The following is a 27,938-nucleotide window of genomic DNA, read 5'->3' on the forward strand; positions in this document are numbered from 1 at the left end:
TTTTGATTATGCTGATTTGGGCAACCCTGGGAGAAGGACGCCCATCTCTCAATTTGTTTAGAAAGATGGGCGCCCTTCTCTTTCGAAAATAAGCCTGATAGTGTGTCTGATCATGCTTCGGTGTAGTGTACTTTTACTTTTGGAAATATGGGAGAGAACATGTTTCCGTGGGGATTCTCCCCCTCTCTGTACAGAGATCAAAAATTCCATGAATATATAGCGCATAAATGGGCAGACTATCAGGTTAATAATGAGGAGCATGTGGGCAAATCTATACTTTTTCTGGTAGGTGGCTAAAGCGCGAGATTGGGAAATATTGAGGCTGGAAAAACAGTTGCGCAAGGCACGTATTAAATAAGGTGCACATCCTTCTTGGGCGTTGAAGTCCATGCAGTATTATGTTTCAATTACATCGTTAAGGTAATAAAGCTGGGAGACTTTTAGCATGGTTTGCCCAACAGGGGATCTACTACAATCACGCATGGTGTACTGGTGAGAACAGTTCGGGAGATAGCGGAGGTATTTCAAGAATATTATCAGCATTTGTATGCACGTCCCTTGGAGGGAGAGATGGATGGAGATTTATATTTGGGAAGTTTAGATTTGCCACAACTTTTGGCAGACTTTAAAAGTAAACGAGAGTCTTACAACGGAGGAGGAAGTGGCGTTAGCAATTCAACAAAGTGCCTTATGTAAGGCGCCGGGGCCTGATGGTTTCAGGGCAGAATTTTACAAGATTCTCTCACCTTCTATAGTACCCACCTTCAGAGCCTGCTTGACCCAATTTGTGGAAGATGGTAAATTGCCTAGTTCTTTGCAGATGGCACAGATTATTTTATTATTGAAGGTAGGGAAAGATCCTACACATCCTTCTGCATATAGACCCATTTCTCTTTTTTAAATGTAGAAACCAAACTATTTGCAAAGATATTGGCCACTCGTTTAGCGCAGGTGTTGCCTTATTTGATAGCCGGCCCACAGGTGGGGTTTGTTCGGAACATGAGAGAGATTCTGATTTCACTTGAGCAGATTGAGAGGATTCGTCTTCCCTCTTTGTTGGTCAGTTTTGACGCGGAAAAGGCGTTTGATCGTTTTCCTTGGAACTTTTTATTTGCTACTCTGCCGACATAGGGGGTAGGAAACTTTTTTCTGAATGCGATACTGGCATTGTATGCCTCCCCACAGGCGCGAATCTGGGTCAATGTTTTCTCATCCTCCTTTGAAATACATGGAGGCACACGACAAGGTTGCCCATTGTCTCCTTTATTATTTGTTATGACATTGGATCCCTGGATTAGAGATGTTATGGGTAATCCAGATGTTAAGGGTGTTAAGATTGGATCACAGGAATTCAAACTCTGCTTTTGCAGATTATATTTTGGTGCATCTGACGGATTTGCAGAGATCTTTGGAGGCTCTTTTGGATAGTTTTAAGGAATATGGTGACTTTTCGAGCTTTAGGCTGAATTTTGGAAAAAATCACTGGTGGTGTCCACAGATGAGGAGCTGCAGTGGGAGGGGTCATTTTCCTTACGTTGGGCGACTGGGTCCTTCTGATATCTAGGGATCCAGTTGCCAACTACAACATCGCAGTTGTATGAGAAAAATTTGGCAATGTTACTGGATGTCACCAGGGCATACTTAGATCGTTGGGTACATCTTCCTTTATCGGTGCATGGCCGCATTCAACATTTTAATATGGTTGTTTTTCCTAAATGGCTCTATGTGCTGCAGTTATTGCCGCTAAGACTGTTGAAACGTGATCTACAATCATTGCGTAACATTTTGACTAAATTCTACTAGGTGGGTAGGAAGCCAAGAATGTCATTTTGGTTATATGTTGGGCACGTGAAAATATGGAGGGATGGGACTTCCAAATATGCGTGTCTGTTGAGCCACCTAGGGGATCGATTTCTCGGAGAACAGGGATTTACCCCAGTGGAGTATGTGAATGCATTTTAATTCTCTTTTGCACTGCCCCTTGAGGTTGGTACCATCTGATCTTCATCGGAGTGTGGTACTGGGTCCCATGCGAGAGGTATGGCGTTATTTAGTCTGTCTTCTGGGGGGGGGAACCCAGAGGTTTTCAGATCAGTTCCCTATTACTGGGAATGTTTCAATTTTTGCCAAAGTTATGATCATATTAATTTTCAGCATTGGGCATCCAGAGGCTTTTGTTTGTTACAACGTGTGCTCGGAGAGGGGGGCAAGATGCTTTCCTGGGATCATCTACGGAATGAGGGGCTGGTGGGACATATGGATTCTTAGTGTACATTATATACAGTCATTAGATATCCTCGGCTTAGTCTTCTCTTTGGGTAGTCATTTGCAGCATTTTGGGGGGAAATTTCAAGATGGTAATCTGTCAATTTCTTCTCTTCACAGAGAACTGCAGTGTCTTTCTTCTAGCAGGTCTCGGGCAGGTCTGATCTCTAGATGGAGTAGGGATATAGGTTTGTAAATTTCTGCTTTAGACTATATTCAGTTAAGCGGATACCTGAAATATCAGTGAGTGAAGAATTACGAGAATGCCAGTATTGGACTTTACACAGGGCGTATTTTACTCAGGAGCAGGTATTTAAGAGTGGGGGAGTGGGAACACCGATCTGCTTGAAATGTAATAGAGATAATTCTTTTTATCATGCTTTTGGGGATGCCCAAAGATACAGCTATTTTGGAGGGCCAATTTGCGTTATTTTGAAAGGCTTTGGGGACACTTGAGGGGCTGCTATTAGACAAATATGAAGCTTTTCATATCACTAAACGCAATAAAATTCTTCTTCTTCGGAAAGCAGCAGTATTGGGTAAGCGTGTTTATATTGGGGACATGGGTGGGAGAAACTGAACCTTCTTATTGGGCCTGGAGAAATAGGTTGCACACATTAATGTTACTAGAACAGAAACCGGTCCAGGGCTCCCCTAGAGGGAGGAAAATATTTCTGGCTACTTGGGAAGTATATATTCAGTCACTCCCTCATAGGGCTCGAAGCCTGATTTTGAATGTATTTAAGTAAGATGCCTTTGGTGGGGGAGATGTTATTTGCGGTGTGTACCAGGTTGCCCCCCCTCTCCTTATCCCCCCCTTTTTTTAAATTTGTGAGGGTATAGGATGTATGGGTGGGAGGTCGATTAAAGTTTAAAATCACGCTGCTGATCTAAAGTTGGGAAATGGGAGGGAGTATTGGAAGGGGATATATCAGTTAAAACTTGATGACATTTTTTAACGTACAGAAATGATCATTGTGATGTTAATGGGACTATGTTAAGTACATTGTTGGAAGATTGTTAAATTTCCTTTGTTTTGATGAGTCATTTAATACAAAATCGTTGAAACATAAGAATAAAATTACAGAACACATAGATAAACATGATTTATTGGGACAGCGTCAGCATGGGTTCAGCCAAGGGATGTTTTGCCTCACCAATTTGCTTCATTTCTTTGAACGTGTAAATATGTGGATAATAGTGAGCCAGTTGATGTGGTATATCTAGATTTCCAGAAAACGTATGACAAAGTTCCTCATGAGAGACTCGTGAGAAAATTAAAAAGTCATGGGATATGAGGCAATGTCCTTATGTGGATTAGGAATTGGCTGTTGGACAGAAAACAGGGTTGGTTAAATGGCCATTTTTCTCAATGGAGAAGGGTGAATAGTTGAATGCCACAGGGATCTGTACTGAGATTGATGCTATTTATCATATTTATAAATGATATGGAAACGGAATGAGTACGGTGATTAAATTTGCAGATGACTGAAAACTATTCAAAGCTGTCAAAACACATGCGGATTGTGAAAAATTGCAGGATGACCTTAGGAAACTGGAAGACTGGACAACCAAATGGCAGATGAAATTTAATGTGGACAAATGCAAAGTAGTGCACATTGGGAAGAATAATCCAAATTGTAGTTACCTGATGCTAGGGTCCACCTTAGGAGTCAGCACTCAAGAAAAAAATCTAGGTGTCATTGTAGACAATATGCTGAAATTTTCTGCTCAGTGTGTGGCAGCCGTGGCCAAAAAAGCAAACAGGATGCTAGGAATTATTAGGAAAGGGATGCCAAATAAGACCAACAATATTATAATGTTTCTATATTGCTCCGTGATGTAACTTCACCTTGAGTATTGTGCTCAGGTCGCCATATCTCAAAAAAGATATAATGGAATTAGAAAAGGTTCAAAGAAGAGTGACCAAAATAATGAAGGAGATAGAGCTCCTTTCGTATGAGGAAAGGCTAAAGATGTTAGGGCTCTTCAGCTTGGAAAAGAAACAGCTGAGGGGGGGATATGATTGAGGTCTATAAAATCCTGAGTGGTATAGAACGGGTAGAAGTGAATCAATATTTTTTCACTCTTTCAAAAAATATAAAGACTAGGGGACACTCGATGAAATTACATAGAAATACTTTTAAAACAAATAGGAGAAAATATATATTTTTTCACTCAAAGAATAGTTTAAGCTCAGAAACTTGCCGCCAGAGGACGTGGTAACGGTGGTTGTGTCTGGGTTTAAAAAAGGTTTAGACAAGTTACTGGAGGAAGAGTTCATAGTCTATTATTGAGATGGACATAGGGAAGCCACTGCTTTCCCTGGGATTGGTAGCGTGAAATGTTGCTACTATTTGGGTTTCTGCCAGGATACTGGGCTAGATGGACCATTGGTCTGAGCTAGAATAGCTATTCTTATGTTATGTATTCTATAACACTGTGTGCAAAATTTAGGACTGTCCCTGTCTTGCCCATGGTCCTTCAATGGCGATGCCCTCTTTTGGGTTACATAATATGGGATTTTGGTGCCCATCATTATAGAACAGTGCATAGTAAGATGCATGTTTGAATCCAAATTTGTGCCAATTAGCACCCAATTAGTCACTAATTGGCTCATTAGCCTGTTTAGTTGAGTGCATGTTTGAATCTGAATTGGTGCCAATTAGCACCCAATTATTGGCACTAATTGGCTCATTAGTCTATTTAGTTGAGTGCATGTCTTGGCTCGGTGGCTAAATATCGGTGCCCAATTTTGGGCACCAAATATAGAATATGATCTTCCATTTGGATGCCCCGTCTTGCAAGGTTCTCTGACATTCTCACAACTGTCTTGTGATCTAGCAGCTTTGACTTACTTCTGTTATCTACAAATTTGATCACCTCACTTGTTCCCTTTCCTGAGTCATTTATAAATAATGTTAAAAAAAAAAAAAACGAAGTCCTAGTACAGATCCCTGTGGTACTTCATTGATAAAGTTGACCATTATGCGCTACTCTCTTTTCTATCTTTTAACAGTTCCCAATCCACAACAGGACATTAACTTCTGTCCCATAGCTTTTCATTTTCTGAAGAGTCTCTCATAAGGTACTTTGTCAAATGCTTTCTGAAAATCCAGAATGGTGGCTGACCTTGATCCAAAAGTCTATTCCTGTCTCCAAAAAATGTAAGAGATTAGTGAGGCAAGACTGCCCTTGACTAAATCTGTTTGTTTTATCCCATTAACCCATTATGAGGATAGTCATCAACCATTTTTCCTTGCACTGATGTCAGGTTTGCAGTTCTGCAGTTTCACAGATCACCCACTAGATCCCTTTTTCAACATTTGTGTTACATTGGCTGTCCTCCAATCTTCAGATGCCATAGTTGAATTTAATGATAGTTTAATAAAAGAGCTATTATTTATTTGTAAAGTGCATTAAGGGGGTCTTTTGTAAAGTGTCAGTAAGCCCAATGCGGGCGCTGGGATATCAACTAAGTGTATTCTATATACTGTGCCTAAATCTAGGCGTTGCTTATAGAATACAGTTAGGCAGAAAGTTTTTCCGTGCTGATTTTTTTAGGTGCCATATATAGAGTCGCCTCCCACCCTTTAGCGCCAATATTCACTGACTGACCAGATAAGTTTAGCAGCTAGATAGACCCACGTAAATAGCAGGTCTAATGGTAGGTCTGTCTTTGACTGCTCTAGCTTAGCTGGTCAGCCGATGAATGTTGGCTTAATCGGTTATGTTTTTAGCAGCCAAAAATCCCCCCGGAAATTCAATGCCAGCCACCCCAGATATGGCCCCAGTATTGAATTTTCAGGTTCACAGCTGACCATGGGAGTTAGCTGGGCTCCCTCCCATGGTCTCAGTATTGACCCCAATGTATTCAAGCAGACAAGATCCACCAAAAGAATCAAGAGAAGTCCAAAAAGAGCAAACATATCTGTCAGAGGAGACCAGCAATGTCCATTTTTAAATCCAAGGGGCCTCTTTCTTAACCCGAGAGCGGCCCTGTTTTGCATAAAAAAAGCTACTTCAGGGGATAAAAGCACCACTGGAAGAGTTATTCCATTCACAGAAGCCAGAAGTTCTCCCATTTCAGAACAAAGAGAATCATGACGGTCTCCATAATGGCAATCAATTTCTGTTAGCATTTTATTATCTGTCTGTTCCTTCAGACCAGATAGACGATAATATACCATCACTGCTATTCTCTTTCTCTTCACACATGGTATGATGTCATTTTCATGTGATTACAGTCAGCATTCAGAAATGTTTAATGCAGCATAGCTCTTTATAAAATTATAGGTTGCATTCTTTTTTTTTTTTCTTAAATTTACTGGTTTTGATTTTGATGGAAATACCACCTCTGCTTATGGTGTTGAGATGAAGTGATTTTTCTGTATTTAAATTGAGGTCACTGTACTCGTAACAATTTTTAAAAAATTAGTTCAAAACCAAAGGAGTAGATTCTATATATCATGCCTAAAAATTTGGCGCCAAAATTAAATTCACCTAAGTGCATTATATAAAGTACGCCTCAGGTTAGACGTACTTTATAGAATAAGCCTAAATTTCCACACAGTTTATAGAATATGTCGAGCAGCCATACGCACAACTAAATTTAGTTGTGGGCAGTTACGCCAAGTAAAACCTGATGTAAATGCTGATGCCTAAATTTAGGTGCAGACTGGGTGTATTCTATAACAATGCCCATAGATTTTTAAAATGCCCATGACGTGCCTATTCCACAGCCATGGCCATGCCCCCTTTTCAACTACATGACTTGGAATTTTTGTGGAGCACGTTATAGAATACGCTTTAGACAATCATGTACGTAAATTCTAATTAATGCAATTAGTGTCAATTGCTTGTTAATTGGCAAATTATCAGTGCTGACTGGCTTATTAACCAATTAGGCTATGCGCATTGTTTTGAATACGCTTTGATTTCCACACAGAAATCTTGGCGCGATATATAGAGTCCATGGGAAAATGCTTAATGTGGCTTTGATAATACAGAGTATTAGCATAAGAGCTGTGGAGGGTGGAAAGAGGTCGGGAAGAATTGTAGGTATTTGTTGCTGTAGGAACTGTCGTATTTTCTTTAGTGGTAAATTTGGAAAGAAACTTTTAGATGATGCTGCTGCATACTTATCTTTGGTATATGGACCACTTTTATTTAAATATACATCCTTAGCTCCCTAAATGCAGGATGTTCACATGAAATAAACTCTCATATATAAATCATTCTTGTATATATTCATTTTTAACAACATTATCAATACCATTCATGTAATTTAACTCACATCTACTGGTTTTTCTTATTTCTGTATACTGTTATCACAGAGCCAGCTAGCTAAACCCAAAACAGATTATTTTACTTTTCTCTGGCCATGGAAAAGGAATTTGTATTCTATTCCATACTTTTATACCGCCTATCTTCAAAAAAAATCCTCAACCAAAAGTGGTTAACAAAATCATATGGTACAGAATAAATATTTCTAGAACACCAATGCTAACCCCCACCCCACTCCCAGTCGGAGAAAGTCAATGCTGGATCCAATAACTACAGAACTTCCACCTATGATTATAAGCAGTGGTCCCTATGTACATAGGAACATAGAAAATGATGGCTGAAAAGGCCACATGGCCCATCCAGTCTGCCCATTTGCACCACCACCCATTATTTCTTCCTTCACCCGTATATTATACACTTCGCTTATTTATTTTTTTTATATACACTAACAAGAATCATGCTGAGAAGACTGCATAATTTATCTAAATTTAGCCTACCACTGGCCTTGTATTTTGAACATTATGTCTGTCTCATAGGTGCTTTAAATGCATAAAAGAAAACAAAACAAGAAAGAAATGAGGAACAGTACATAGTACAGTACATTTGGAACCAGTAACTATAGTAAGGCAAAATATTGAACCTCTTACATAAAAGTCCAATATTAGTAACATAAAATTGATTTACATATGGTAGTGGTAGTTAGCAGCCTGGAGAACAGTTTAAGCAGCTGTTTAGATACCAGCATTTCTTTATATAAAGTGCATCATTTTAGGGGGCAGAAAGCGCACTATGAAAATAACTAGCCTCTGTTCTTCAGCTTGTCCAGGACTTCAATACTCAAGTGGCCCTATACCGTGAGTTAGTGATTTCCATTGGGGATGTCTCGGTCAATTGCCCCTCTCTCCGAGCAGAAATGCACAAGACTCGAACCAAAGGCTGTGAAATGGCCCATCAGGCACACCAAAAACTCTCAGCAATTTCCGGGTAGGACACAGCAGTTTTTCTATCTTTTAATGTAAAGCAAACCTCTCTGTAATGTTAACTGTGCTATGTCTGCTGTTCTATAATGTTCAGAGGTCTTTACAAGGGCATCCAGCCTTTAATGCTTTCATGGTTATTCTTTTTCTTACCTTTTGAATGTCAAATTCATGCTTTGTATATAACACACAAGGTACAGCCTTAGATGATGTGGTAGTGGTTATAAGTTCACCTCAGTTCTTTAATAGACTATCATCATTATGCAGTTCTTTTCAGCAAGAAGACTAGGAAGAGGAAAAGCGAGACAGCAGACAACTGCCAGCAAATTTGTTAAGGATCCTTTATAATTGCTGGGTTTCATTTTGGGCAGAACTGCTCACAAAGAGGCCTGTGCTGCTTCTGAAGAAGAGTTATTTCCTTCAGGGATGTTCAGACCCTCTTATAGTTTCTGCCCACACAACACTACAAAGACTTATGGGTCCTTTTACTAAGGTGTGCTGAAAAATGGCCTGCGGTACTGTAGACGTGTTTTGGGCGCGCGCAGAATCATTTTTCAGTGCACCTGCAAAAAATGCCTTTTTAAATTTTTGCCGAAAATGGACTTGCGGCAAAATGAAAATTGCCGTGCGTCCATTTTGGGTCTGAGACCTTATCGCCAGCCATTGACCTAGTGGTAAAGTCTCACACGGTAACCAGGCAGTAATGACCTACGCACATCAAATGCCACTGCAGCCGAAAATAAGAATTATATTTCAGACACACGTATCGGAAGCGCATCAAAAATGAAATTACCCTAAGAGCCACGCGGTAGCAGGGTGGTAACTCCATTTTGGCGCACGTTGGGCGTGTATGGACGCTTATGCAGCTTAGTAAAAGGGCCCCTTAAACATTCAAAGGAAGGAGGCTTAGAATACAAACAGGCCTAGGCCTTCTGCAGTAACTTGTCCCCATGTGAAACCACAAATAGTAAAAATAATACGATTAGGCATTTGAATTGCCCTTATAATAATAATTTTTAAGAAATACTAGCTGTGACCTACTATAACGTTTACGATTTACACTAAAGCCTGTGCAGTGGTTAAAAAATATTAACTTAGAATTGAAGGCATAGAGCACTTTGTTTAATTAAAGTATACATGATTTATAATGTTAAAACTAGCAGCTGTTTCAATTTCCATAAGATTTATGTAAATGTATACCAAGCACATAAAGGCTGACTAATACCAAAGGGACAATTTATGATGAAGACTGAATTGAGCAGCAAGTGAGTAACAGTCATTCTCGCTCATGAGAATAAAATGTGTGCCCTATATTAGAGAGAGTTCTTATGTTTTTGTTAGCTGCAAACCTTGTCAATATTTTGGCAGGTGCAGGTTTTATTAGTGAATCTTGTCATGTGCAATTGTTCTGATAGGAACAGGATATGAACAATTTCTGGTTTTGCCAATGGAGTGTATACATAACAATGGTGGATCATTTTTATGGTTAAAACAGATTTTTAATGCATTTCTCTGCTAATGTATGTTTTATATTATTCATGTCCTACAATAATATATGTTCCATTTGTCTATTTCATATTTGAATTATATAGAGTTGTATGCAAATGTTTGAGCACTTCTCCTCAAAATGTATATGTTACTGAATCCTTAAGTGAGCAGAGGTTGACACAACCGCTGCATGGTACAAAGTTAGGGCCTTCCTATGCGGCAATGCCAATGGAACCCATTCAAAGTGAATTGGCTTTGTCAGCATTACTGCACCGGGAGCCTCGGCTTCATAAAAGAGGCCCTTAAATATGACAGGACCGAGATTCTGCCCATGGCAGTCAGCAGTTGTGAAGGTGGTGACTACTACAGGCAGAATCGGACTAAGATATTCAATGCCGGCCATAATCTGGGCATTGGGACAAAATATCTGGATTATGCATGGCTGCTGAATGTTTCCACATGCTGGCTGATATACAGACCAATTGCCTGGATTATGACCTGGATAAAGTTAGGACAGCATTTTGCTGTCCAAACTTCTTCCGAGCTCTTTCCTGGTTAGCAGACTGGACATTACAACTATCTGGATAGTGCCTTTGAGTATCCCTGGATTTTCAGTGGCATTATCTAGTTGTAGTAAAACATATTTTTTTTAGGTATATTAAAAGCAGGAAGCCAGCAAAAGAATCTGTTGGACCGCTAGATGACCGAGGAGTAAAGGGGCAATCAGGGAAGACAAAGCCGTAGCGGAGAGATTAAATGAATTCTTTGCTTCGGTCTTCACCGAGGAAGATTTGGGTGGGATACCGGTGCTGGAAATGGTATTCGAAGCTGACAAGTCGGAGAAACTTAATTAATTCTCTGTAAACCTGGAGGATGTAATGGGGCAGTTCTACAAACTGAAGAGTAGCAAATCTCCTGGACCGGATGGTATTCATCCCAGAGTACTGATAGAACTGAAAAATGAGCTTGCAGAGCTATTAGAAATATGTAATTTATCCTTAAAATTGAGTGTGGTACCGGAAGACTGGAGGGTGGCCAATGTAACGCCGATTTTTAAAAAAAAGGTTCTAGAGGAGATCTGGGAAATTATAGACCGGTGAGTCTGACGTCGGTGCCGGGCAAAATGGTAGAGACTATTATTAAGAACAAAATTACAGTGCATATTAAAAAGCATGGATTAATGAGACAAAGTCAACATGGATTTAGTGAAGGGAAATCTTGCCTCACCAATCTACTACATTTCTTTGAAGGGGTGAACAAACATGTGGATAAAGGTGAGCCGGTTGATTATTGTGTGTCTGGATTTTCAGAAGGCGTTTGACAAAGTGTACCTCATGAAAGACTCCAGAGGAAATTGGATAGGAGGAAGTGTTCTATTGTGGATTAAAAACTGGTTAAAAGATAGAAAACAGAGAGTAGGATTAAATGGTCAGTATTCTCAATGGAGAAGGGTAGTTAGTGGGGTTCCCAGGGGTCTGTGCTGGGACTGCCGCTTTTTAACATATTTATAAATGACCCCTAGAGATGGCAGTAACTAGTGAGGTAATTAAATTTGCTGATGACACAAAGTTATTCAAAGTCGTTAAATCGCGGGAGGATTGTGAAAAATTACAAGAGGACCTTACGAGACTGGGAGATTGGGCGTCTAAATGGCAGATGACGTTTAATGTGAGCAAGTGCAAAGTGATGCATGTGGGAAAGAGGAACCCAAATTATAGCTATGTATTGCAAGGTTCCACGTTAGGAGTCGCGGACTAAGAAAGGGATCTAGGTGTCGTCGTTGATGATATGTTGAAACCTTCTGCTCAGTGTGCTGCTGCAGCTAAGAAAGCAAATAGAATGTTAGGTATTATTAGGGAAGTAATGGAAAACAAAAATGAGGATGTTATAATGCCTTTGTATCACTCCATGGTGCGACCGCACCTCGAATATTGTGTTCAATTCTGGTCGCCGCATCTCAAAAAAGATGTAGTGGAATTAGAAAAGGTGCAGAGAAGGGCGACGAAAGTGATAAAGGGGATGGGATGACTTCCCTATGAGGGAAGGCTAAAGCGGCTAGGGCTCTTCAGCGTGGAGAAAAGGCGGCTGAGGGGAGATATGATAGAGGTCTATAAAATAATGAGTGGAGTTGAACAGGTAGATGTGAAGCGTCTGTTCACACTTTCCAAAAAATGATAGGACTAGGGGGCATGCGATGAAGCTACAATGTAGTAAATTTAAAACGAATTGGAGAAAATGTTTATTTTTGTTACATTTGTACCCTGCACTTTCCCACTCATGGCAGGCTCAATGCGGCTTACATGGAGCAATGGAGGGTTAAGTGACTTGTCCAGAGTCACAAGGAGCTGCCTGTGCCTGAAGTGGGAATCGAACTCAGTTCCTCAGTTCCACAGGACCAAAGTCCACCACCCTAACCACTAGGCCACTCCTCAACTTGTAATTAAACTCTGGAATTCGTTGCCAGAGAATGTGGTCAAGGCGGTTAGCTTAGCGGAGTTTAAAAAAGGTTTGGGCAGCTTCCTAAAGGAAAAGGCCATAGACCATTATTAAATGGACTTGGGGAAAAATCCACTATTTCTGGGATAAGCAGTATAAAATGTTTTGTATTTTTTTGGGATCTTGCCAGGTATTTGTGACCTGGATTGGCCACTGTTGGAAACAGGATGCTGGGCTTGACGGACCTTTGGTCTTTCCCAGTATGGCAATACTTATGTTTGCAGCTGAAAATCTGGGAATCGCCAGGTCAGTGGGAGATGGCCGATTAGGAGCTTCTCTTGCCCAGCATCAGTCTGTGCATTCATTTATCCAATAAATAGTAATTGTGCATTAAAATTTGCAACTTTAATATATTAAAAAATTAAAAAAGTGAATACGGCAGGTGCAAAGGTGAGGACAGCCTCTCAGTTGATTCATTACTATGATGGAGCGCTGTGCTAATAAGGACATGGACTATATCCCTTTCAAGAAATTTCAACAAGTGTGGGAGCCCTGAGCATCCTTGACTTCTGAGGAAGAAAGTTGCTTGGTTAACTGTTAATCGTGGATGGGTTCTTGATGTTCCAGTGTCACATTTTGTTGTATGGTTTGGGGTGGATGAATTGGTGGGGGGCGGGGGTAGGAGGGAAGCTTATACATTGACTTATTGGAAACTGCAGTGCCTGTTGTACACTTTTGGATACTTTTCTAGTAAGGTCCAAAAGGTTTAAGGGGTCTTTTACAAAAGTGTGCTAGCATTTTTAGCACATGCTGATGATTAAACACTAGAGATGCCCATAGGAATATATGCAATAGGTAGGACAAAAGGGCCCTTAAACACATCGTAATATCAATATCACTGCAAAATACTTTCATGAATTTTTCAAAACTTTTTTCATACTACTAATATAAGGATCATCAGAGGTTCACAGCATCAACGTTGGTATCCATCGTTGCTTTTGAATTTTGGATACCAACGTTGATTTTGTGAACCTCTGATGATCCTTATATTAGTAGTATGAAAATAGTTTGAAAAAATTCATGAAAGTATTTTGAAGTGATATTGATATTGCTATTACGTTGTGTTAAGTAAGCAGTTGCCAGGACAATCATTATCATAGGAATAAATCTCTAGCGTTTAGCGCATGCTTATGTTTCCATTACGTTCATTCCCACTATTCCAGGACAAGTGGGTAGTTATGTCCATCGACCAGCAGGTGGAGATAGAGAATACAGAACTGAGCACCACTACATAGCTCCCTACTAGCAGCTCAGCTCCTCAGTATCTTCTATCTCCAAGCAGGTGGATGGACAGACTTTCTCTGGTTCTGAGGCCTTGCTCCTGGTCCAGTTGGTCAACTGGTTCCCGGTTGAGCATAGTGGGCAGACATACCTGGTGGTGCTGGGTCCCTGTCGTGCTTTCCCCCCTGGAATGTTCTGCATTCTTATGGGAGCCTGCTCAGCAACCAGTCTGCTTCAGAAGATAAGGAACAGTGCAGGCAGAGCAGTGAGTTTGGTGGGCTGGTGGTGCTGTGCTCTGCCGTGACAGGGGGGTGGCTGTGTCCCCTGGGAGCATGGACCCGGGGTAGTGTGTTCTCTGCTGTGCTTTGGGCCTCAGTACGTCATTGGGAGAGATTTGTGTCTGTGCTCACAAAAAAAAAAGCTTTATGGTTGAGCTGTGCTGTGCTCCGGTAAAAAAAAAAAAAAAGCGCATGAAAGACAAGCGAGTGTGTAGCGCGGTGCACCACATGCTTTCCCGCGCTGCGACAGTCTTTTTCTCCGAGGAGAAGCAGGCTGCTTGTTCTCACGACTGGGTTGACGTCCACGGCAGCCCCCACCAACCAGAAAAAATCTTCGCGGGCGGTCCCGCACGCAGGGCACGCCCACCGTGCATGCGCGGCCGTCTTCCTGCCCGTGCGCGACCGTTCCCGCTCAGTTTTTTTCTATTCCGCGCTGGAGAGAGACGTGTTACCGTCTCTCTCTTTGTCAGCCCCGGAAACCGGATTGCGGCCTAGCCGCGGTTTTTTCTTGTTTCACGTACGCGTTCGCGTAGTCTTTTTTTTTTTTTCTTAAAAAAAAAAAAAAGGGTGTCCTCGTCGTTCCTAGCTGCAAGGGCGCTTCATCGCCATTTCTTTTTTGGGTGTGCTTTTTACCGCCACCATCGACAACTTTGACCTCGCCGACGCGATTTTTCCGTCAATGTCCTCGAAGGTCCTGAGCGGATTCAAAAAGTGTGGTCGGTGCGGCCGGCAGATCTCGCAGACCGATACCCACGCTTGGTGCCTCCAGTGCCTCGGCCCGGAGCATAATTCCAAGACGTGCACCTTTTGTCTCGGCTTAAGGAAGCGGACACAGGTGGCGAGGCAAGTTCTTCGGGACCGTCTTTTTGGAACTTGTGCCGGCCCTTTGACGTCGACCTCGACGGCATCGGTGTCGATGGCCGGGTCTTCGGTACCGATGTCGACGAAATCGGCGCCGACTCTGGCACCGACCCCAGGAGTACAGGTACCGTTGGCCCGCCAGCCTGCTGGTGACGGTGGGGGTGAGCGGCCGCGCGGGCAGTCTGCCCCAGCTACTCCCTCTACCCAGGGCCATCGGGACCGAACCCTGTCGGATCCGATTCCTCGAGGCCAGGGGGGGGGGGGGGGTTTCTACCTCCTCCTCGTCTCTTCTGCCGAGCGCCGATGACGGGCATCGAAAGAAGGCAAAGAAGCAATGTCATCGGTCGCCCACGGCGCAAGGGACTGGCAGCTCCGGTACTTCGAGGGACAACTCGACGCCCAGAAAGTGGCAGTGCCAGGAGGAGCGTTCCCCCTCGGTTGAAGAGGTGTCGCTGCGTCAATCCGCAGGTACTTCGGTACCGTCTCCTGGACCCGAGCAGCTTCCGGCACCGACACCCACACCGGCCCCCCCTGCCTTTCCCGACAGCGGGCCTCGATGAGTGCCTCCGAGCCATCCTTCCTGGGATCGTGGAAGGGCTGATGCGCCAGGCTGTGCCGGCACCGGGTGTGCTTGCGCCCCCGGCGCCGTTGATGGAGGCACCGGTGTGCTCTGGCCCGATGCCGAGGCCTCCGATGCAGCTTGCGGCACCGGTGTCGACCGCCACGCAGGTGGAGTCGACGTAGATGGAGGGAGCTTCGTCCCCGCCGGTGCGGAGTCCACCGCTCGACGCCATCATCGAGGACGTGGTTCCTCTCAGTCGAGACGGGCCCGGTTGAGGTCTGAGCTGAGAGAGCTCATGTCCGACTCCGAAGAGGAGGAGGCCTCGTGGGGGGAGGAGGAGGAGGACCCCAGATATTTCTCCTCAGGGGAGTCTGTGGGCCTTCCCTCCGACCCCACTCCTTCACCGGAGAGGAAGCTCTCGACCCCTGAGAGCCTCTCCTTTGCCTCCTTTGTCAGGGATATGTCTATTTGCATTCCCTTTCCCGTGGTCACTGTGGATGAGCCGAGGCCGGAGATGCTCGAAGTCCTCGACTATCCATCACCACCTAGAGAGTCTTCCACGGTGCCGTTGCACAATGTCCTTAAGGAGACACTGCTTCGGAACTGGCTGAAGCCACTAATCCCACCATCCCCAAGAAAGCAGAGTCCCAATACAGGATCCACTCAGACCCAGAGTTGATGCGGCCTCAATTGCCTCATGACTCGGCGGTCGTGGACTCTGCTCTCAAGAGAGCACGGAGTTCGAGGGATACCGCCTCGGCGCCCCCTGGGCGGGAGTCTCGCACTCTGGACTCGTTTGGGAGGAAGGCCTACCAATCTTCCATGCTCGTGACCCGCATCCAATCATACCAGCTCTACACGAGCATTCACATGCGGAACAATGTGAGGCAACTGGCGGACCTGGTCGACAAGCTCCCCCCGGAGCAGTCCAGACCGTTTCAGGAGGTGGTCAGGCAGCTGAAGGCGTGCAGAAATTTCCTGTCCAGGGGTATCTGTGACACCTGTGATGTGGCATCTCGAGCTGCGGCCCAAGGTATAGTGATGCGCAGACTCTCATGGCTGCAGGTGGACGTTTTCCCCGGGCCCGGCAGGCTGCACCCTACGCCTACAGCAAGCATAGGTACACCCAGCCGGCCCGAAGGCCCCCTCAGGCACAGGGACAGTCCCAGCGCGCTCGTTCCCGTCAACAGCGTGCGCCCTAAGCAGTCCCCTGCACCTCCACAGCAAAAGCAGGGGACGGGCTTTTGACTGGATCCATGGGAACATAGCCGCCATCAAAGTATCCGTACCGGACGACCTGCCAGTCGGGGGGAGGTTGAAAGTTTTTTTTTTTTTCACCAAAGGTGGCCTCTCGTAACCTCCGACCAGTGCGTTCTCCAAATAGTGCGGTGTGGATACACCCTGAATTTGCTCTCCACCCCGCCAAATTGCCCACCGGGAGCCCAATCCTTCAGCTCCCATCACAAGCAGGTACTTGCAGAGGAACTCTCCGCCCTTCTCAGCGCCAATGCGGTCGAGCCCGTGCCACCCGGGCAGGAAGGGCAGGGATTCTATTCCAGGTACTTCCTTGTGGAAAAGAAAACAGGGGGGATGTGCCCCATCCTAGACCTGAGAGGCCTGAACAAATATCTGGTCAAAGAGAAGTTCAGGATGCTTTCCTTGGGCACCCTTCTACCAATGATTCAGAAAGACGATTGGCTATGTTCCTTGGATTTAAAGGATGCTTACACTCGCATCCCGATACTGCCAGCTCACAGACAGTATAGTATCTCCGATTCCGTCTGGGGACACGGCACTTTCAGTATTGTGTGCTGCCCTTTGGGCTCGCCTCTGCACCACGGGTGTTCACGAAGTGTCTCGTGGTGGTTGCGGCATATCTACGCAAGCTGGGGGTGCACGTGTTCCCGTATCTCGACGATTGGCTGGTCAAGAGCACCTTAGAGGCAGGAGCTCTTTGGTCCATGCAGTGCACTATTCACCTTCTGGAGCTGCTGGGGTTTGTGATAAATTACCCGAAGTCCCATCTCCAGCCAGTTCAATCTCTGGAATTCATAGGAGCTCTGCTGAATTCTCAGGTGGCTCAGGCCTTTCTTCCCAAAGCAAGGGCACAGAATCTCCTGTCCCTCGCTTCCCAGACCAGAGCGTCTCAGCAGGTCACAGCTCGGCAGATGTTGAGACTCCTGGGCCATATGGCCTCCACGGTTCATGTGACTCCCATGCCTCGCCTTCACATGAGATCTGCTCAATGGACCCTAGCTTCCCAGTGGTGCCAAGCTACCGGGAATCTAGAAGATGTCATCCGCCTGTCTGTCAGTTGCCGCAGTTCGCTGCACTGGTGGACAATTCAGACCAATTTGACCCTGGGATGTCCATTCCAAATTCCGCAGCCCACGAAGGTGCTGACGACGGATGCATCTCGCCTGGGGTGGGGAGCTCATGTCGATGGGCTCCACACCCAGGGACTGTGGTCCCTCCAGGAACAAGATCTTCAGATCAACCTCCTGGAGCTCCGGGCGGTCTGGAACGCACTGAAGGCCTTCAGAGATCGGCTGTCTTACCAAATCATCCAAATTCGGACAGACAATCAGGTTGCAAGGTATTATATCAACAAGCAGGGGGGCACCGGATCTCGCCCCCTGTGTCAGGAAGCCGTCAGGATGTGGCGTTGGGCTTGCCAGTTCGGCATGCTTCTCTAAGCCACATACCTGGCAGGCGTAAACAACAGTCTGGCCGACAGGCTGAGCAGAGTCATGCAACCACACGAGTGGTCACTCCATTCCAGAGTGGTACGCAAGATCTTCCGAGAGTGGGGCACCCCCTCGGTGGACCTTTTCGCCTCTCAGACCAACCACAATCTGCCTCTGTTCTGTTCCAGACTACAGGCGCACAGCAGACTGGCCTCGGATGCCTTTCTCCTCCATTGGGGGAACGGCCTCCTGTATGCTTATCCTCCCATACCTTTGGTGGGGAAGACCTTGCTGAAGCTCAAGCAAGACCACGGCACCATGATTCTGATAGCGCCTTTTTGGCACCGTCAGATCTGGTTCCCTCTTCTTCTGGAGTTGTCCTCCGAAGAACCGTGGAGATTGGAGTGTTTTCTGACTCTCATTTCGCAGAACGACGGAGCGCTTCTGCACCCCAACCTTCAGTCTCTGGCTCTCATGGCCTGGATGTTGAGGGCGTAGATTTTGCTTCGTTGGGTTTGTCTGAGGGTGTCTTCCGCGTCTTGCTTGCCTCTAGAAAGGATTCCACTAAAAAGAGTTACTTTTTCAAGTGGAGGAGGTTTGTCGTTTGGTGTGAGAGCAAGGCCCTAGAACCTCGTTCTTGTCCTGCACAGAACCTGCTTGAAAACCTTCTGCACTTACCAGAGTCTGGTCTCAAGACCAACTCAGTAAGGAATCACCTTAGTGCGATTAGTGCTTACCATCATCGTGTAGAGGGTAAAGCCATCTCTGGAGAGCCTTTAGTCGTTTGATTTATGAGAGGTTTGCTTTTGTCAAGGCCTCCTGTCAAGCCTCCTGCAGTGTCATGGGATCTCAACGTCGTCCTCACCCAGCTGATGAAACCTCCTTTTGAGCCACTGAATTCTTGCCATCTGAAGTACTTGACCTGGAAGGTCATTTTCTTGGTGGCAGTTACTTCAGCTCGTAGAGTCAGTGAGATTCAAGCCCTAGTAGCTCATGCTCCTTATACAAAATTTCATCATAACAGAGTAGTACTCCGCACTCACCCTAAGTTCCTGCCAAAGGTGGTGTCGGAGTTCCATCTTAACCAGTCAATTGTCTTGCCAACATTCTTTCCCAAACCGCATACCCGCCCTGCTGAACGTCAGTTGCACACATTGGACTGCAAGCGAGCGTTGGCCTTCTATCTGGAGCGGACACAGCCCCACAGACAGTCCGCCCAATTGTTTATTTCTTTCGACCACAATAGGAAGGGGGTCGCTGTCGGGGAAACGCACCATCTCCAATTGGCTAGCAGATTGCATGTCCTTCACTTACGCCCAGGCTGGGCTGGCTCTTGAGGGTCATGTCACGGCTCATAGTGTTAGAGCCATGGCAGCGTCAGTGGCCCACTTGAAGTCAGCCACTATTGAAGAGATTTGCAAGGCTGCGACGTGGTCATCTGTCCACACATTCACATCACATTACTGCCTCCAGCAGGATACCCGACGCGACAGTCTGTTCGGGCAGTCGGTGCTGCAGAATCTGTTTGGGGTTTGAATCCAACTCCACCCTCCAGGACCCGATTTTATTCTGTTCAGGCTGCACTCTCAGTTAGTTGTTCTTCGTAGGTCAATTTCTGTTATGCCCTTGCCGTTGCGAGGTTCAATTGACCTGGGTTCTTGTTTTGAGTGAACCTGAGAGCTAGGGATACCCCAGTCGTGAAAACAAGCAGCCTGCTTGTCCTCGGAGAAAGCGAATGATACATACCTGTAGCAGGTGTTCTCCGAGGACAGCAGGCTGATTGTTCTCACCTACCCTCCCTCCTCCCCTTTGGAGTTGCGTTTTACTCATTCCTTTGCTTGTCCTTCAACTGAGCGGGAACGGTCGTGCACGGGCAGGAACTCGGCCGCGCATGTGCGGTGGGCGTGCCCTGTGTGCGGGACCGCCCACAAAGTTTTTTTCTGGTTGGTGGGGGCTGCCGTGGACGTCAACCCAGTCGTGAGAACAATCAGCCTGCTGTCCTCGGAGAACACCTGCTACAGGTATGTATCATTCGCTGGTTCATGGCAGCCCCCGCTGGGAGTGTGAGGAGCTTGCCTGTCTTGCAGCGGGCGGGGTTCCTCCTTAGGCTGCTGCACGGTGTGCAGTTCGGTTCCCGAGTGGAGGGGTTGAGTCGGGGCTCACGCACACAGAGCGCTCTGTCGCAGCAATGCGTTTCTTGCAGCTCTGGTCCCCAGTGCAGTGTCTTGGCGCGTCGCCTCAGGGAGGTGGGAATGGCAGCCATTTTGTTTTCTTCCGGCGCAAGGGCCTGTGCAGACAGATGTAGCAGTGGGGATCTCTTCGGGGGGGGGGGGGGGTGCCCTTGAGTCAGAGCCTACCCTTCTGAGCTTGTTCTCTTGCTCTGCCAGACTTTGGGTTGGTGCAAGTAGTCCCTTCTCCAGCGGCCCTAGCATCTCCTGGGGGACAGGGGATGGAGTTTTCCCTGCCGGCTCCCAGGAGTTTGCAGTGGATAACACGTGGAGTCTTTGTTTTGTTTTGCTGCTGTTGGCTGCTCTATGGGGTTTCCTCTGTCAGAGCCCTTGGTGGAGAGTGAGCTCCCTCTGTGGGACGGGGATGACCCTTGGGTGCTTGGTCTGTTTCAGTGGGGAGAGTTCGGCTCCCTGTTTTTGGTGGCGCTAGCAGCTCTTCCCATAGCGAAACCCTTGGGGTTCTCTGGAGGAGAGTCGGGCGGGTAGCCTTGCGTGGGGCCTCAGGGGCTTGTCCAAGGTGTTCCCCATGTAATGGTCATTCAGGGCCTGTTTACCACAGTGTACAGTGCACTTGACTCAGGCCTGCAGGTTGGGAGAACCATGGCCTACTTCTTTTCTCTAGTGCAGGGAGAAGGAGAATCTCCGTTCCCTACATTGGACTCAGTGTCTGCAGTCACCTTGAATTTTCCTTTCCTGGTTGCTGGCGGCATTGCCTCGTGGAATCTGCTAGATGGGAAGCTGAATCAGACCTTGTAGCCCATCTTGGAGGTGTTTGCATTAGGAGCTGCAGGCTTCTATTGGTAGCCCTTTGTCTTTCCCGCTGCTGGCTGTCTTGGGTCGAGGGCTGCGGCATGGGCCTGTTTGCACTGGCAGCAGCAGTCTGTTTCCCGGGGCACTCCCCGGGCTGCCTAGTTGGAGGCACATTTTGCCTGTCTGGTGGATGCTGTGTATGACATTCTTCGGGCTTCAGCCTAGGGTATGTCTTTGGCATTCACCACAAGCTGTCAGTTCTGCCTGTGGCCGTAGGCGGTGGTTGCCACCTCCAAGGCCTGAGTGGTCAGGTTTCCACTTTGGGGCACCTTTCTCTTTGGGTATACCCTCAGCGATTTGGTTCAGGAGCTCGGTGAGTCGGGCTCCAGCGTTTGCCAGCGGACGTTCCTTGCTCTTGGACCACCCTGTGGGCTCGGAAAGTGCTTGGTTTTGTGTCAGCACTAAGGGTAGGCCTGGTCCTAGAATTTTGGCCAGATGGGCTTGGTTTCGAGACTGGCAGTCTCCCTTCCGGGGACGGGGAACCAGGAACCACCAGGGCACTCGGGGTGAGTGGCTGTCTCCCGGCTATCCTTGGGTGGCCTGGCTAGCTGGCCCATCTGGGCCGACGTGAAGCCGCTTTCGGGCATTTCGGGATTTGTGGATTACCTTTTCCTCAGCTTAGGTGCTGGATTTTCGGGGTGCTGGCGTCTGGCTGGCATTCTCCCCTCTGGTAGCCCCTCTCTTCTTGCAGTCTCCTTGTCAGAGGGGGCCTCTGTCTGCTCAGAGCAGAAGAGCAGTGGAGGTGCTGCTATCCTTTTGGGCCATTGTTGCTGTCCTTCCTGCCGAGCGCTGTTTGGGTCGATACGCCATCCTTTTTGGCGTTCCCAGGAAGTCAGCAACAGTGCAACCCATTCTGGATCTCAAGGGATCCACTGGTATCCATTTTTGGGCGGCAGCCCTGAGGTCTCTGATCGCCTCTGTTTGGGAGAGAGTTTCTCTCCGCTCTCAATCTCAGGGAGGCATACTTCTCTTTCCCGCTAGGGGCTGTCTTGGCAGTTCATTCCTGTTCTGGTCCCTGCCAGTTGGTTCCGTCGGACCCGAGGACCCTTTTTGAGATCATGCTCATAGTGGCAGTCTTTCTGTGGAGACACAGGTTTTTGTGTTCTCCTATACCTGGATGACTCCGGGTCTCTTCTTGCCTAGCCTGAGTAGAGACCCCTTCAGTGCTGGTTCAGCCCCCAGTTTTTTGTCTGGTTTGGGTGTTTAATTTCAACAAGAGCAGGCTGGCGCCAGCGCGTCAACTTTTATTCCCGGTGAGCTTGAGTGTTTCTTCAGAGGGACAGCGCTTTAAGTTAGCTTCCAAGTTTCTCGCTCCTGCTTTGTCACCAGCCACAGGCCTGGTATTTTGTGCAGGTCCTTAGATCTATGGCAGCGGCCATGGAAGGGGTTCCTTCTTCTCTCATGTGGCCACTTTAGGGGGCCCTGCTCAGCCACTGGTCTCAGGTTTCAGAGGGCGGCGGCATCTGGCTCTTTTGCTCTCAGTGCATGAGAGGGTTGCTGCTTCCTCAGTCGTTGACCCTGGGAAGGTCCTCCTCGAGCCTGCTTTGGGAGGTGGTGTCTATGGATACCAGCTTCTCGGCCTGGGGAGTGCCCTATGCTGGGGTTCCTTGGTGCAGGGCTCTTGGTCTACAAGGAGGGCATTGGCCCTCAATCCTCTGGAGCGGCGTGCAGTGAGCCGAGCTCTGGAGGCCTTTGCCCCACTGTTGGGAATGCTTCCGTTTGGGCCTTTTGGTCTTGCCTACGGCGGTTGCCTTTTTTTCGCCACTCAGGGGGGGACTCCTAGCAGTCTGCTGGCGGGGGAGTCCAGCTTGTTAATGGACGGGGCAGTGAGACTTCGGTTGTACCTTCAGCTGGTTTGCGGGGTCCCTCAATATGGAGACAGACTTGCTCAGTTGGTACGCTCTGGTTTCCAGCAGAGGGAGCAGTTGGTCGAGCCTTGTTCAGCTGGTGGCCTAGTCCTATGTCTAGGTTCCCCGGTGCTTCAGCCACCACCGGGCATAGGACTCTAGGGATCTATTCTCCCTGCGACGGTTGTGTCTGAGCGAGAGACCTCCGTATGCCTTCCCCCATGCCGATTTTAGGCCGGCTGTGCGGGAGAGTGGCAGACCTTTGGGGCAGGGTGATCGTCTCCAGCCTGGCCATGGCTTCCATGGTATGCAGATCTCATGAGGCTCCTGGTTGGGGAGCCATTGTGATTCCCTCAGTGTCTGTTTTTCTGTGGGGGCCTAGTGGCCATGGAGGTTCCCTCCCCCCTTTCCTTTGGTCCTGCAGCTTGGCTCTGGAGAGGGCTCGGCTGAGGAAGAAAGGTTATTCGCTTTCAGTGGTGGCTTCCCTGCTTCGGGCTGGGAAGCGCTCTTCCTCATCGGCGTCTGCCAGAGTGTGTTTCTAAGTCTGGCGTGCTTTGAGTTTTTGGGTTGCCATTGCGTCCTCTCTGGGCCACTTTCCAGCTTTTTGGCAGGAGGGAAATTCATGGGGCTAGTGCTGTAGATCCAGTGGGGGTCCTGGCTTGCTTTCAGGGCTGCTTGGAGGAGTCTTTGTTAGCTGCTCCATCTGGACTGAGTTCTTTTTCTGGTCCTTCGGGTGCTTCAGCAGTCCCCGTTTGTGCCTGTTGATAGGTGGCCCTCGTTCTGTGGCACCATGGTTTAGTTGGCTATAGCACCTATCTAGTTCTCTCTTTGTCCACGGTGTTCTTTGAGGTGTTTCCTGTTGGAATGTAATTGTATTTTACATGCATTGCCTGTCACCTATTATTACTCTGTGACCTCTGATGTGAATTACTTAGAGAGGTCACATAGCTATGCAACTTCCTGTGGGGGTTTAGACACAGCAGATGCAGCACATGGAGCACATGGAGCTCATGATCTCTCCTAACCTGAGAGGATCTATGGTGGTGTGAGCATCCATTACCATCTAAGCACATGGAAGGAGCTGATAAGACAAATGTATAGTAATATGTATATATAAGCCTGTCTGATTATAATCTAACTACAAACTGTGAGTAAACAGATGTTTTGTTACTTCAACTTTAAAGTGACTCAGCAGTGAATTATTCAGGGGTGAATGAGAGAGAGATGAAGAAAGAAATTAACATTTCTAAAGCTGAAGCTGTGTGTACTAAAATCTGCTAATTATTTACTACAAATAATCCAACAAAAGGGTTATGGGCCCAGGGCTCAGGAATTGAAAAAGAAGAGAAGTATTACCAGGCAGAAAAAAAGGCCACATTTTTCTCTTAAGTTTTAAAGGAAAGATTCAGTCTGTCTCTCTCTCCCCCCACACAGCAGACAGAAGGCTAAGAAAATGGCTGAGGGAAGAAATTCACCATTGTTCTATTCTCTCAAGGTGCCAAAATTAACTGAGTTTAATTATCAGCAGTGGGAATTAAGATTCATATGTCTCCTTCGAGCAAAAAGATTAAATATATGCTTAGACCAAGACAGAACAGCTGAAAATATGGCTGAATGGGACAATGCAAACTATTATGTGAAGTGCATGCTTTTGGAAGCTCTCTCTGAGAAACAAGCCATATTAGTGGAGGGAAAAGATACACCAAAGGACATTTTATATAAACTGAAAACTATGTATGCAACTACATATGCAAAGCAGCAACCAATTTGGCTGGCAGAGTTGAATGAAACCAAATTAAGGGATAAAAGTAAATGTAATGATCACATTATGCATCTTATGTCTTCATTTCAAAAGTTAGAACTTTCTGGAATTCCCATGTGTGATGCATTGAAAAGAGCATTTCTTTTTACCTCACTATCAAAGAAGTTTGATGTTTTTAGGTCTGTAAATGAGGCCATTGAAGGGCAATCTTTTGAACAGGCAACATCAAAACTAAGGCAGGAATGCATAATAAAGGATTCTGAGGAGATGTGTTCTCAAAGCAAGTCAGAGAGAAATGAAACAAATTTCTTGGCAAAGAACAGAGGAAGGCGGAGCTATGGGAAAACTCCACCCAAGGGCAAGCTGATTTGCTACTCATGTGGAAAGGAGGGACATGTATCTAAATGGTGTAAGGAAACACAAAACACTCCCTCTAGCTCACCTAAGCCAATGGAACTAAAGAATTTTCAAACCAGGAAATGTATGAAGGACAAAGATAAACACAAGGGCTTTCTAATGGCAGAAAAATCTTTGACTATGGTAAATAATAACTCAAATGAAAGTACTTGGATTTTGGATTCGGGGAGCACATGCCATTTAACCAATTCTAAGGATTTCTTTCAGGAAATGTGTCCAGAGGAAGGTATTCTTAAAACTGCAAACGCAGGGACTGCTAAGATCCAAGCAAAAGGTATTGGATTCTTAAAATGCAAAGTGTCTAATGAAGTTAAAGAAATTCCTGTAAGTGATGTCTTGTATATTCCCCAAGCAGTTTGCAATATGCTTAGTGTATCTACATTAGATAAGAAGGGATTTGTGATTCATTTTGAAAACAGTAAGTGCACAATCTCTAAAAATGATGAAGTGTATGCTGAAGCTTTTATGCATAATGATGTTTATAAGCTGAACATTTCAGGTGAAGCCTCACATATGGCGCAAGTAAGGAAGAATGATGGTAAATGTAGTCTGGAAATCTGGCACCGCCGCCTGGGACATCGTGATTCTAAGGTGATCCAGGATCTTTACAGTAAGCAACTAGCCACTGACATTCAGATAAGTGCAGATGCTGGTAAAATGGAGAAATGCATAGACTGTGTTACTCAAAAGGGTGTGAGACCCTCATTTCCTGCATACACAGGAAATAGGAGTAATAAAGTGCTGGACTTAATACACAGTGACTTATGTGGACCGTTTAATATCCCATCATTGGGAAATAACAGATTTGTGCTAATATTCTTGGATGATTTCTCTAGATATTGTGTGGCCTATTTGCTGAAAGAAAAAAGTCAAGTCACAGACATGCTGAAGAAATACGTAGCCATGGTGAGCAACAAATTTGAAAGAAAACCAAAGGTTCTTCAGACCGACAATGGTGGTGAGTTCACTTCACAAAGCATGCGCACATTTCTAGAACAAGAAGGCATTCAGCATATCACAACAGTAGCTTATACACCAGAGCAAAATTCTGTTGCAGAGAGAAAATTTAGGTCACTTGTGGAAATGACCAGATGTATGCTGTCAGATAGCAATCTCCCTAAAAGACTATGGGGGGAAGCCATTCTCACAGCAGTGTACCTACAAAACAGAATGCCAACTAAAGGCGCTGAGCGCACACCACATGAGACATGGCATGGTAGGAAGCCAAACCTGTCACACATAAGAACATTTGGAAGTACAGCATATGCTCATATACCAAAGCAAAGAAGGCATAAGCTGGATTCCACAACAGAAAGGGGCATTTTAGTTGGCTATGCTCCAGGACACAAAGGATATAGAATTTTGAATCTGAAAACTGGCATTGTTGGCATAAGACATGTTACATATTTTGATGAAAACAAAAGGGTTGATAAAGGCTGGATTATCCCAGATGAGCCTTATCATCCAGAATATGAAACTAGAACCATAATAGACATGCCAGTGTATATAAATGCCATACCAAGGCAGATGTCTGAAAGCAACTCACCTGTATCTAACGAGGAACAGGCAGAGGAAACAGACACAGAAAGGATCATTGAAGAAGACAGTACAGTTGGAGAAGGGGAATCAATTGGAGAAGAACTCTCAGATTTAGAGGATGCGGAAAGGTCAGACCAACCTGTTGTCAGACGCTCATCCAGGGAAAACAAAGGTGTTCCACCCCCAAGACTGTCTTACCTAACAAAGTCAGCAGAAGCTCAAGAGCCCTTAACATGGGATGAGATTGAGAAAATGCCAGCAGAAGAAGCTGCTGAATGGCATAAAGCTGCACAAGAAGAAATTGATGCATTGGATAAAAATAATACTTGGATTCTTACAAAATTACCTCCTGGCAAGAAAGCTATAGGATGCAAATGGGTATTCAAGTTAAAAAGGAATGCACAAGGAAAAGTGGAAAGGTATAAAGCCAGATTAGTGGCAAAGGGATATCTTCAAAAATATGGAGAAGATTTTGATGAAGTGTTTGCACCTGTAGTGAAACACACGACAATCAGAACACTTCTGAGCATTGCAGTCTCAAAAGGCATGCAAGTCAAACACATTGATGTGAAAACAGCATTTCTTCACGGAGATATAACTGAAGACTTGTACATGGAACAGCCAACAGGTTTCATAAATACAAAACAAAGACAGCTAGTGTGTAAATTAAACAAAGGTCTTTATGGATTAAAGCAAAGTGCAAAATGTTGGAATGAAAAATTGCATGAAATATTGATAAATTTAGGATTTAAGCAAGGTGAAGCAGATAAATGCTTGTACACTAGGTGCACAAATGGACAATATGCATACATTTTAGCTTTTGTTGATGATCTGCTCATTGCAAGCAAAAGTGAGCAAGAGTACAAGGACATTGTAAAGTGTTTAAACCTCAATGTTGAGATAAAAGAACTTGGAAATGTGTCATACTATCTTGGTATAGAAATTGAGAAACAAAATGATGGTTCTTATCTTCTAAGCCAGAAGCAGAAAATAAATGAGCTTATTGAAAGTTTAGGTATGCAAGATGCCCAAGTTGTAAGCACTCCCATGATCACTGATTTTCTGAAGGATGAAACAGTAAGAGAACCTTTACCAGATAACATCCAATATAGATCAGCCATAGGTAAGCTTTTATATCTAGCTACCACATACAGGGCTGATATAGCAAATGCAGTAGGAATTTTGAGCAGAAGGGTCAGCTCACCTACCAAATC

At 45.8% G+C, this 27,938-nt stretch overlaps 1 protein-coding gene across 4 annotated transcripts in view; it reads left to right on the forward strand.

Annotated features, from left to right (window-relative positions):
• Positions 1–27,938, forward strand: part of RGS7BP (regulator of G protein signaling 7 binding protein) — a 185,726-nt gene that overhangs the window by 13,980 nt on the left and 143,808 nt on the right. For 3 of the 4 annotated variants that reach the window (XM_030193179.1, XM_030193176.1, XM_030193178.1), the window contains exon 2: positions 8,369–8,535. The exons of the other annotated variant lie outside the window; for it this stretch is intronic. In XM_030193179.1, the coding sequence (XP_030049039.1) occupies positions 8,369–8,535 (167 nt within the window). The remainder of the gene's footprint in view (positions 1–8,368; positions 8,536–27,938) is intronic. 4 annotated transcript variants of the gene reach the window in all.

Source organism: Microcaecilia unicolor, chromosome 2 (assembly GCF_901765095.1).
Source record: "Microcaecilia unicolor chromosome 2, aMicUni1.1, whole genome shotgun sequence".
NCBI classification, from domain to species: domain Eukaryota; kingdom Metazoa; phylum Chordata; class Amphibia; order Gymnophiona; family Siphonopidae; genus Microcaecilia; species Microcaecilia unicolor.